We start from the raw sequence: 12,381 nt of genomic DNA on the forward strand, positions 1-12,381 counted from the left end.
CCGGGGTGTAATAGAGAGAGGCCGGGACTATGGAGGCTTCCCGGTGTAATACAGAGGCCGGGGTGTAATAGAGAGAGGCCGGGACTATGGAGGCTCCCGGGTGTAATACAGAAGCCAGGGTGTAATAGAGAGAGGCCAGGAATATGGAGGCTCCCGGGTGTAATACAGAGGCCGGGATGTAATAGAGAGAGGCTGGGACTATGGAGGCTACGGGGTGTAATACAGAGGCTGGGGTGTAGTAATAGAGAGAGGCCGGGACTATGGAGGCTCCCGGGTGTAATACAGAGGCCAGGGTGTAATAGAGAGAGGCCGGGACTATGGAGGCTCCCGGGTGTAATACAGAGGCCGGGGTGTAATAGAGAGAGGCTGGGACTATGGAGGCTCTCGGGTGTAATACAGAGGCCAGGATGTAGTTATAGAGAGAGTCCGGGACTATTGAGGCTCCCGGGTGTAATACAGAGGCCGGGGTGTAATAGAGAGAGGCCGGGACTATGGAGGCTCCCGGGTGTAATACAGAGGCCGGGGTATAATAGAGAGAGGCTGGGACTATGGAGGCTCCCGGGTGTAATATAGAGGCCGGGGTGTAATAGAGAGAGTCCGGGACTATGGAGGCTTCAGGGTGTAATACAGAGGCCGGGGTGTAATAGAGAGAGGCCGGGACTATGGAGGCTCCCGGGTGTAATACAGAAGCCAGGGTGTAATAGAGAGAGGCCAGGAATATGGAGACTCCCTGGTGTAATACAGAGGCCGGGATGTAGTAATAGAGAGAGGCCGGGACTATGGAGGCTCCCGGGTGTAATACAGAGGCCGGGGTGTAATAGAGAGAGGCTGGGACTATGGAGGCTCCCGGGTGTAATACAGAGGCCGGAATGTAATAGAGAGAGGCTGGGACTATGGAGGCTACGGGGTGTAATACAGAGGCTGGGGTGTAGTAATAGAGAGAGGCCGGGACTATGGAGGCTCCCGGGTGTAATACAGAGGCCAGGGTGTAATAGAGAGAGGCCGGGACTATGGAGTCTCCCGGGTGTAATACAGAGGCCGGGGTGTGATAGAGAGAGGCTGGGACTATGGAGGCTCTCGGGTGTAATACAGAGGCCAGGATGTAGTTATAGAGAGAGTCCGGGACTATTGAGGCTCCCGGGTGTAATACAGAGGCCGGGGTGTAATAGAGAGAGGCCGGGACTATGGAGGCTCCCGGGTGTAATACAGAGGCCGGGGTGTAATAGAGAGAGGCCGGGACTATGGAGGCTCCCGGGTGTAATACAGAAGCCAGGGTGTAATAGAGAGAGGCCAGGAATATGGAGACTCCCTGGTGTAATACAGAGGCCGGGATGTAGTAATAGAGAGAGGCCGGGACTATGGAGGCTCCCGGGTGTAATACAGAGGCCGGGGTGTAATAGAGAGAGGCTGGGACTATGGAGGCTCCCGGGTGTAATACAGAGGCCGGAATGTAATAGAGAGAGGCTGGGACTATGGAGGCTACGGGGTGTAATACAGAGGCTGGGGTATAGTAATAGAGAGAGGCCGGGACTATGGAGGCTCCCGGGTGTAATACAGAGGCCAGGGTGTAATAGAGAGAGGCCGGGACTATGGAGGCTCCCGGGTGTAATACAGAGGCCGGGGTGTAATAGAGAGAGGCTGGGACTATGGAGGCTCTCGGGTGTAATACAGAGGCCAGGATGTAGTTATAGAGAGAGTCCGGGACTATTGAGGCTCCCGGGTGTAATACAGAGGCCGGGGTGTAATAGAGAGAGGCCGGGACTATGGAGGCTCCCGGGTGTAATACAGAGGCCGGGGTGTAATAGAGAGAGGCTGGGACTATGGAGGCTCCCGGGTGTAATACAGAGGCCGGGGTGTAATAGAGAGAGTCCGGGACTATGGAGGCTTCAGGGTGTAATACAGAGGCCGGGGTGTAATAGAGAGGCCGGGACTATGGAGGCTCCCGGGTGTAATACAGAGGCCGGGGTGTAATAGAGAGAGGCCGGGACTATGGAGGCTCCCGGGTGTAATACAGAGGCCGGGGTGTAATAGAGAGAGGCTGGGACTATGGAGGCTCCCGGGTGTAATACAGAGGCCGGGGTGTAATAGAGAGAGAAACCAGGATTATGGCGGCTCTCGGGTGTAATACAGAGGCCGGGGTGTAAGAGAGAGGCCACAACTATGGAGGCTCCCGTGTGTAATACAGATACCGGGGTGTAAGAGAGAGGCCAGGACTATGGAGGCTCCCAGGTGTAATACAGAGGCTGGGGTGTAATAGAGAGAGGCCGGGACTATGGAGGCTCCTGGGTGTAATACAGAGGCCTGGGTATAATAGAGAGAGGCCGGGACTGTGGAGACTCCCTGGTGTAATAGAGAGGCCGGGGGTGTAATAGAGAGAGGCTGGGACTATGGAGGCTCCGTGGTGTAATAGAGGACAAGATCTAATAATAATACTGATGTGTAATATAGAGGTGTACGGGCAGTAATACTGATGTGTAATATAGAGGGGTACGGGCAGTAATACTGATGTGTAATATAGAGGGGTACGGGCCGTAATACTGATGTGTAATATAGAGGTACGGGCAGTAATACTGATGTGTAATATAGAGGTACGGGCAGTAATACTGATGTGTAATATAGAGGTACGGGCAGTAATACTGATGTGTAATATAGAGGGGTACGGGCAGTAATACTGATGTGTAATATAGAGGTACGGGCAGTAATACTGATGTGTAATATAGAGGTACGGGCAGTAATACTGATGTGTAATATAGAGGGGTACGGGCAGTAATACTGATGTGTAATATAGAGGTACGGGCAGTAATACTGATGTGTAATATAGAGGTACGGGCAGTAATACTGATGTGTAATATAGAGGGGTACGGGCAGTAATACTGATGTGTAATATAGAGGTACGGGCAGTAATACTGATGTGTAATATAGAGGTACGGGCAGTAATACTGATGTGTAATATAGAGGGGTACGGGCAGTAATACTGATGTGTAATATAGAGGGGTACGGGCCGTAATACTGATGTGTAATATAGAGGGGTACGGGCAGTAATACTGATGTGTAATATAGAGGTACGGGCAGTAATACTGATGTGTAATATAGAGGGGTACGGGCCGTAATACTGATGTGTAATATAGAGGGGTACGGGCAGTAATACTGATGTGTAATATAGAGGTACGGGCAGTAATACTGATGTGTAATATAGAGGTACGGGCAGTAATACTGATGTGTAATATAGAGGGGTACGGGCAGTAATACTGATGTGTAATATAGAGGGGTACGGGCAGTAATACTGTTGTGTAATATAGAGGGGTACGGGCAGTAATACTGATGTGTAATATAGAGGGGTACGGGCAGTAATACTGATGTGTAATATAGAGGTACGGGCAGTAATACTGATGTGTAATATAGAGGTACGGGCAGTAATACTGATGTGTAATATAGAGGTACGGGCAGTAATACTGATGTGTAATATAGAGGTACGGGCAGTAATACTGATGTGTAATATAGAGGTACGGGCAGTAATACTGATGTGTAATATAGAGGTACGGGCAGTAATACTGATGTGTAATATAGAGGGGTACGGGCAGTAATACTGATGTGTAATATAGAGGTACGGGCAGTAATACTGATGTGTAATATAGAGGTACGGGCAGTAATACTGATGTGTAATATAGAGGTACGGGCAGTAATACTGATGTGTAATATAGAGGGGTACGGGCAGTAATACTGATGTGTAATATAGAGGGGTACGGGCAGTAATACTGATGTGTAATATAGAGGGGTACGGGCAGTAATACTGATGTGTAATATAGAGGTACGGGCAGTAATACTGATGTGTAATATAGAGGGGTACGGGCAGTAATACTGATGTGTAATATAGAGGCGTACGGGCAGTAATACTGATGTGTAATATAGAGGGGTACGGGCCGTAATACTGATGTGTAATATAGAGGGGTACGGGCAGTAATACTGATGTGTAATATAGAGGGGTACGGGCAGTAATACTGATGTGTAATATAGAGGGGTACGGGCAGTAATACTGATGTGTAATATAGAGGGGTACGGGCAGTAATACTGTTGTGTAATATAGAGGTACGGGCAGTAATACTGATGTGTAATATAGAGGCGTACGGGCAGTAATACTGATGTGTAATATAGAGGTACGGGCAGTAATACTGATGTGTAATATAGAGGTACGGGCAGTAATACTGATGTGTAATATAGAGGTACGGGCAGTAATACTGATGTGTAATATAGAGGGGTACGGGCAGTAATACTGATGTGTAATATAGAGGCGTACGGGCAGTAATACTGATGTGTAATATAGAGGTACGGGCAGTAATACTGATGTGTAATATAGAGGGGTACGGGCAGTAATACTGTTGTGTAATATAGAGGTACGGGCAGTAATACTGATGTGTAATATAGAGGTACGGGCAGTAATACTGATGTGTAATATAGAGGGGTACGGGCAGTAATACTGATGTGTAATATAGAGGGGTACGGGCAGTAATACTGTTGTGTAATATAGAGGGGTACGGGCAGTAATACTGATGTGTAATATAGAGGTACGGGCAGTAATACTGATGTGTAATATAGAGGTGCGGGCAGTAATACTGATGTGTAATATAGAGGGGTACGGGCAGTAATACTGATGTGTAATATAGAGGGGTACGGGCAGTAATACTGATGTGTAATATAGAGGTACGGGCAGTAATACTGATGTGTAATATAGAGGGGTACGGGCCGTAATACTGATGTGTAATATAGAGGGGTACGGGCAGTAATACTGATGTGTAATATAGAGGTACGGGCAGTAATACTGATGTGTAATATAGAGGTACGGGCAGTAATACTGATGTGTAATATAGAGGGGTACGGGCAGTAATACTGATGTGTAATATAGAGGGGTACGGGCAGTAATACTGTTGTGTAATATAGAGGGGTACGGGCAGTAATACTGATGTGTAATATAGAGGGGTACGGGCAGTAATACTGATGTGTAATATAGAGGTACGGGCAGTAATACTGATGTGTAATATAGAGGTACGGGCAGTAATACTGATGTGTAATATAGAGGTACGGGCAGTAATACTGATGTGTAATATAGAGGTACGGGCAGTAATACTGATGTGTAATATAGAGGTACGGGCAGTAATACTGATGTGTAATATAGAGGTACGGGCAGTAATACTGATGTGTAATATAGAGGGGTACGGGCAGTAATACTGATGTGTAATATAGAGGTACGGGCAGTAATACTGATGTGTAATATAGAGGTACGGGCAGTAATACTGATGTGTAATATAGAGGTACGGGCAGTAATACTGATGTGTAATATAGAGGTACGGGCAGTAATACTGATGTGTAATATAGAGGGGTACAGGCAGTAATACTGATGTGTAATATAGAGGGGTACGGGCAGTAATACTGATGTGTAATATAGAGGTACGGGCAGTAATACTGATGTGTAATATAGAGGGGTACGGGCAGTAATACTGATGTGTAATATAGAGGGGTACGGGCCGTAATACTGATGTGTAATATAGAGGGGTACGGGCAGTAATACTGATGTGTAATATAGAGGTACGGGCAGTAATACTGATGTGTAATATAGAGGTACGGGCAGTAATACTGATGTGTAATATAGAGGTACGGGCAGTAATACTGATGTGTAATATAGAGGGGTACGGGCAGTAATACTGATGTGTAATATAGAGGGGTACGGGCAGTAATACTGTTGTGTAATATAGAGGGGTACGGGCAGTAATACTGATGTGTAATATAGAGGGGTACGGGCAGTAATACTGATGTGTAATATAGAGGTACGGGCAGTAATACTGATGTGTAATATAGAGGTACGGGCAGTAATACTGATGTGTAATATAGAGGTACGGGCAGTAATACTGATGTGTAATATAGAGGTACGGGCAGTAATACTGATGTGTAATATAGAGGGGTACGGGCAGTAATACTGATGTGTAATATAGAGGCGTACGGGCAGTAATACTGATGTGTAATATAGAGGGGTACGGGCAGTAATACTGTTGTGTAATATAGAGGTACGGGCAGTAATACTGATGTGTAATATAGAGGTACGGGCAGTAATACTGATGTGTAATATAGAGGTACGGGCAGTAATACTGATGTGTAATATAGAGGTACGGGCAGTAATACTGTTGTGTAATATAGAGGTACGGGCAGTAATACTGATGTGTAATATAGAGGGGTACGGGCAGTAATACTGATGTGTAATATAGAGGGGTACGGGCAGTAATACTGTTGTGTAATATAGAGGGGTACGGGCAGTAATACTGATGTGTAATATAGAGGGGTACGGGCAGTAATACTGATGTGTAATATAGAGGTACGGGCAGTAATACTGATGTGTAATATAGAGGTACGGGCAGTAATACTGATGTGTAATATAGAGGGGTACGGGCAGTAATACTGATGTGTAATATAGAGGTACGGGCAGTAATACTGATGTGTAATATAGAGGTACGGGCAGTAATACTGATGTGTAATATAGAGGTACGGGCAGTAAAACTGATGTGTAATATAGAGGTACGGGCAGTAATACTGATGTGTAATATAGAGGTACGGGCAGTAATACTGATGTGTAATATAGAGGTACGGGCAGTAATACTGATGTGTAATATAGAGGTACGGGCAGTAATACTGATGTGTAATATAGAGGGGTACGGGCAGTAATACTGATGTGTAATATAGAGGCGTACGGGCAGTAATACTGATGTGTAATATAGAGGGGTACGGGCAGTAATACTGTTGTGTAATATAGAGGTACGGGCAGTAATACTGATGTGTAATATAGAGGTACGGGCAGTAATACTGATGTGTAATATAGAGGTACGGGCAGTAATACTGATGTGTAATATAGAGGGGTACGGGCAGTAATACTGATGTGTAATATAGAGGTACGGGCAGTAAAAATACTGATGTGTAATATAGAGGTACGGGCAGTAATACTGATGTGTAATATAGAGGTACGGGCAGTAATACTGATGTGTAATATAGAGGGGTACGGGCAGTAATACTGATGTGTAATATAGAGGGGTACGGGCAGTAATACTGATGTGTAATATAGAGGGGTACGGGCAGTAATACTGATGTGTAATATAGAGGGGTACGGGCAGTAATACTGATGTGTAATATAGAGGGGTACGGGCAGTAATACTGATGTGTAATATAGAGGTACGGGCAGTAATACTGATGTGTAATATAGAGGGGTACGGGCAGTAATACTGATGTGTAATATAGAGGGGTACGGGCAGTAATACTGTTGTGTAATATAGAGGCGTACGGGCAGTAATACTGATGTGTAATATAGAGGGGTACGGGCAGTAATACTGATGTGTTGTATGTCATTTGTTTTGATAATTATTTTGCATTAATGATATTCTTGTTTTTTCTCCTCCCCTCCCCCGCTCCGCCCTTTTCCCCTCTTCAAATACCATTTTTCATTTTCTTTCCTCTCCTCGTCCTTGTACTACTTCCTGTTTTCTGTTCTTCCTTTTTCTGTACCAATTAATACTATTGTTCCTTGTTTTTGTATTGTGTGTGCCGTCGCTGCTGTTCCTGTGTGCTCCATTACTTGAATCCCCTGGTCCCTGTGTGCTGAATTTTTTTGATCCTTGCCTCCTCATACACTTCTGTGCCTGTGTCCATTACTTCTATCCCTTTTCACTTGCTACTTCTGTCCCTGTGTGCTCGATCACCTATATCCACGTTTCCTTGACCCATTCTGTACTTGTTTGCTCGATCTCTTCTATCACTGTGTGCTTGATCTCTTTGGCCATCTGTCCTCCATCACTAATGTCTTTGTGTGCGATCTCAATTACTTTTATCGATGTGTACTCCATCACTTCCTGTGCACTTTATCACTTCTGTCCCTGTGTACTGTATTATTTCTTGCTCTGTGTGCTCGATATCTTCTGTATCTGTATGCTTGGTCGCTTCTGTCCCTTTATTCTTGATCTCCTCTGTTCCTGTGCTTGACCACTTCTGTCCCTATGTGCTCATCTCTTTTGTATCTGTGTGCTTGATCCCTTCTTTTTCTGTTCACTTTATCACTTCTGTTACTGTGTGCCCTACCCCTTCTGTCCCTGTGCGTTTGACCACTTCTGTCTTTGTGTTTTGAATTATTTCTTTTTCTGTGTGCTGTATTATTTTATCTGTGTGCTTGATCTCTTCTGTATCTTTGTGCTTGATCGCTTCTGTCTCTTTTTTCTCGATCTCCTGTCTCTCTGCTTGACCACTTCTGCCCATGTTCTGTATTATTTCTTTCTCTGTGTACTGTATTATTTCTTGCTTTGTGTGCTCGATCTCTTCTGTATCTGTTTGCTTGATCACTTCTGTCCCTTTATTCTTGATCTCTTTTGTAACTTTATTATCCATCTCTTCTGTCCCTGTGTGCTCTATTATTTTATTTCTCTGCGTGCTTGATCACTTCTGTCTCTTTATTCTCGATCGCTTCTGTCTCTTTATTCTCGATCTCTTCTGTTTCTTTATTCTTGATCTCTTGTACCTGTGTGCTCATCTCTTCTGTATCTGTGTGCTTGATTCCCTCTTTTCCTGTTCACTTTATCACTTCTGTCACTGTGTGCTCTCCCTCGTCTGTCCCTGCGTTTGATCGCTTCTGTCTCTGTGTTCTGTATTATTCCTGCTCTGTGTGCTCGATCTCTTCTGTATCTGTGTTCTTGATCATTCTGTCTCATTATTCTCGATCTCCTGTCTCTGTGCTTGACCACTTCTGCCCCTGTGTTCTGTATTAATTCTTTCTCTGTGTTCTGTATTATTATCTCTGTGTGCTCTATCTCTTCTGTATCTGTGTTCTTGATCACTTCTGTCCCTTTATTCTCGATCTGTTCTGTAACTTTATTATCCATCTCTTCTGTCCCTGTGTGCTCTATTATTTCATTTCTCTGCGTGCTCGATCATTCTGTCTCTTTATTCTCGATCTCCTGTCCCTCTGCTTGACCACTTCTGCCCGTGTTCTGTATTATTTCTCTCTCTGTGTGCTCGATCTCTTCTGTATCTGTGTGCTTGATCACTTCTGTCCTTTTATTCTCGATCTCTTCTGTAACTTTATTATCTATCTTTTCTGTCCCTGTGTGCTCTATTTTTTCATTTCTCTGCGTGCTTGATCACTTCTGCCTCTTTGTTCTCGATCTCTTCTGTCTCTTTATTCTCAATCTCTTTTGTCCTTTAATTCTCGATCTCCTCTGTCCCTGTCCTTGACCATTTCTGTCCCTGTTCACGCAACCTCATCTGTCCCCCTTCTTCCATACTTTTATGTTGTATGTTATGTGCTATTATGTGCTTTGTCTTCTCTTATCGCTCCTTGGTTGGTATTATCGTATTTTATGTATCATCTATTTGTTCTCTCCACTTATTTTTCATTGTTCTCATGGTTCATTTCTTTATCCTCGCTTTTGTTCCCTTCCTTTTCCTCCTGCCTCCAGCCGGCAGCATTCTCAACCCCTACATCTCTGCCCTCACTCCTTGTATCTACTTCATCCCACCATAGCTCAGCTTTTCCCATTTCACGTCCTTCCCAGTCGTCCCAGTCCATTTCCTCAGGTGGCGGTATGAGGCTAGAGGCAGTGATGGAAAACCTCCAGCGCCAGCAAGCTGCTCGCTTGGCCTTAGAAGAAAAATTACGGCAAGAAAAGGACAGAGAGCTTCGCTGTTTGGTGGAGTCCAGAATCCAGCAACAGGCATTGGCCATACGACAGTATCAGGCGGCCGTGAGAGCGGCTGCGGCAGCGGCAACAGTGGTCACTTCACCTTCAAACGCAAATACCATAAGTACAACCACCACCACTACAACGGCCACAACCTCGTCAGTGTCCCTGAACCGGCCCACACTGATATATTCACGGGCGCCGGTCCATAAACCAGAGGAGGAGGAGTCCAAGCACAAGAGCGACGGTGAGGAAGCCGACTTTGAAGATGAAGATATGGACGATGAAGATGGAGAGGAAGAAGATGAGGAGGATTTAGAGATGTCCTCATCCATGCAACGACCAGATCCTGATTCACCAAGCAAAGTTTTGCAAAGGGTCGGTCAGATGCCAAACACCAGTTCACAATCTCAGGCGTTATCTCCTAATGGACAATCGGGCCATCATGAATGGACGTATGAGGAGCAGTTCAAACAGGTAAGACCCATTGTCCATGTGTCTCTAAAATTAGGGTGCCCCTTGGACAACCTGTCATTGGCCCAAGACCCCCGCAAGATACCAGTATAATGAAAGTTCTGGTGCTGGCTTCTTATAGGAGCCTCCAATTCAGTATCTGGTCACTAGTCCAACATGTCCCAGACATACAGGACTATCAGCTGTAGAAGTCTGTGGGGTGATGGGTTAATGGCTATTTTGAAGAACGTTCATCTTTTCCTCACCTTTTAGGTTTGAAGGAATGGTCTGATGGTGTGACAAAGTCAAGCATTAGGGTCTGTGGCCAGTGAATATGCCCTGTGTGGTTTCTGGAGCTGAAGGTGGACTCCATGGTGGTCTCTGACATTCCAGTTGGCCATTAATGGTGGAGATATACTTTAGGGTCAGGTTTATCCGTGAATTAGAGGCTTTGTCACACTACTGGGTGGACCGGTAATGTTATTATCCATGTGCAAGAGCAAATATTACTGTACTGGTTTATATAAATGATGTAAAAATCGCGAGAATAGAAGGTGGAATGTTGGGAGGTATCACGGATTCCTTGCATCACATGAGTTGTGTGGTGGTTGTTCTCGCCGGGGAGACTGTGACCCATAGACCCAACACAATAATCAGTGACTCCTGAGCTGACTTGTCACATGTTAGTCAGGGGAATATATCCATCTACGACTCCATCAACTTCTATGGGGACAATGAGATGTCTCGAGTAGTCTAAAGATACAAGATGTAGCTCAACACCTTCAGGCACAAGAGCCACTTCTTCTCCTCTGTTTCCTCAGCTCATTATTCACTATTACAAAACTCACTGAGAAATCTCATGTATTGAAGTCTATGGAAAGGGAACTGGAAGGACCAGAGAGAATAATGGCAGCTTTCCAGTAACTGTTTTATCTCACTGGACGGCAGGATTTACATCTGCACTGCTCAATACTCCTGTATAATGTCCTGCATGCTGGTGCTGCTTCTCTTCATGTGTTCCTTAAATACAGGACAGCAGGAATCGCTCATGACACTGAGCTCTGTGTTGGGGTTGGCTTCACCCACTACATCAGAGACGCTTGAAATGTCAGATAGTTGTTAAGGTGCATGTGCATCTGTGAATACAGTACTTACAGGTTTAATAATAGTAAAAAATGGGGTCAGTGAATACCCACATTACATTACTGATCCTGAGTTACATCCTGTATTATACCCCAGAGCTGCACTCACTATTCTGCTGGTGCAGTCACTGTGTACATACATTACATTACTGATCCTGAGTTACATCCTGTATTATACTCCAGAGCTGCACTCACTATTCTGCTGGTGCAGTCACTGTGTACATACATTACATTACTGATCCTGAGTTACATCCTGTATTATACTCCAGAGCTGCACTCACTATTCTGCTGGTGCAGTCACTGTGTACATAAATTACATTACTGATCCTGAGTTACCTCCTGTATTATACTCCAGAGCTGCACTCACTATTCTGCTGGTGCAGTCACTGTGTACATACATTACATTACTGATCCTGAGTTACATCCTGTATTATACCCCAGAGCTGCGCTCACTATTCTGCTGGTGCAGTCACTGTGTACATACATTACATTACTGATCCTGAGTTACATCCTGCATTATACTCCAGAGCTGCACTCACTATTCTGCTGGTGCAGTCACTGTGCACATACATTACATTACTGATCCTGAGTTACATCCTGCATTATACTCCAGAGCTGCACTCACTATTCTGCTGTGCAGTCACTGTGTACATACATTACATTACTGATCCTGAGTTACATCCTGTATTATACCCCAGAGCTGCGCTCACTATTCTGCTGGTGCAGTCACTGTGTACATACATTACATTACTGATCCTGAGTTACATCCTGCATTATACTCCAGAGCTGCACTCACTATTCTGCTGGTGCAGTCACTGTGTACATACATTACATTACTGATCCTGAGTTACATCCTGTATTATACCCCAGAGCTGCACTCACTATTCTGCTGGTGCAGTCACTGTGTACATACATTACATTACTGATCCTGAGTTACATCCTGTATTATACCCCAGAGCTGCACTCACTATTCTGCTGGTGCAGTCACTGTGTACATACATTACATTACTGATCCTGAGTTACCTCCTGTATTATACCCCAGAGCTGCACTCACTATTCTGCTGGTGCAGTCACTGTGTACATAC

General features: G+C 45.1%; 1 protein-coding gene across 1 annotated transcript in view; it reads left to right on the forward strand.

Moving 5' to 3' along the window:
- The window catches only part of ARID3C (AT-rich interaction domain 3C), a 172,777-nt gene that overhangs the window by 18,066 nt on the left and 142,330 nt on the right, over positions 1-12,381 (forward strand). Inside the window, exon 2 of the mRNA XM_077281322.1 lies at positions 9,480-10,178. Within this exon, the coding sequence (XP_077137437.1) occupies positions 9,480-10,178 (699 nt within the window). The remainder of the gene's footprint in view (positions 1-9,479; positions 10,179-12,381) is intronic.

Source organism: Ranitomeya variabilis, chromosome 1 (assembly GCF_051348905.1).
Source record: "Ranitomeya variabilis isolate aRanVar5 chromosome 1, aRanVar5.hap1, whole genome shotgun sequence".
NCBI classification, from domain to species: Eukaryota; Metazoa; Chordata; class Amphibia; order Anura; family Dendrobatidae; genus Ranitomeya; species Ranitomeya variabilis.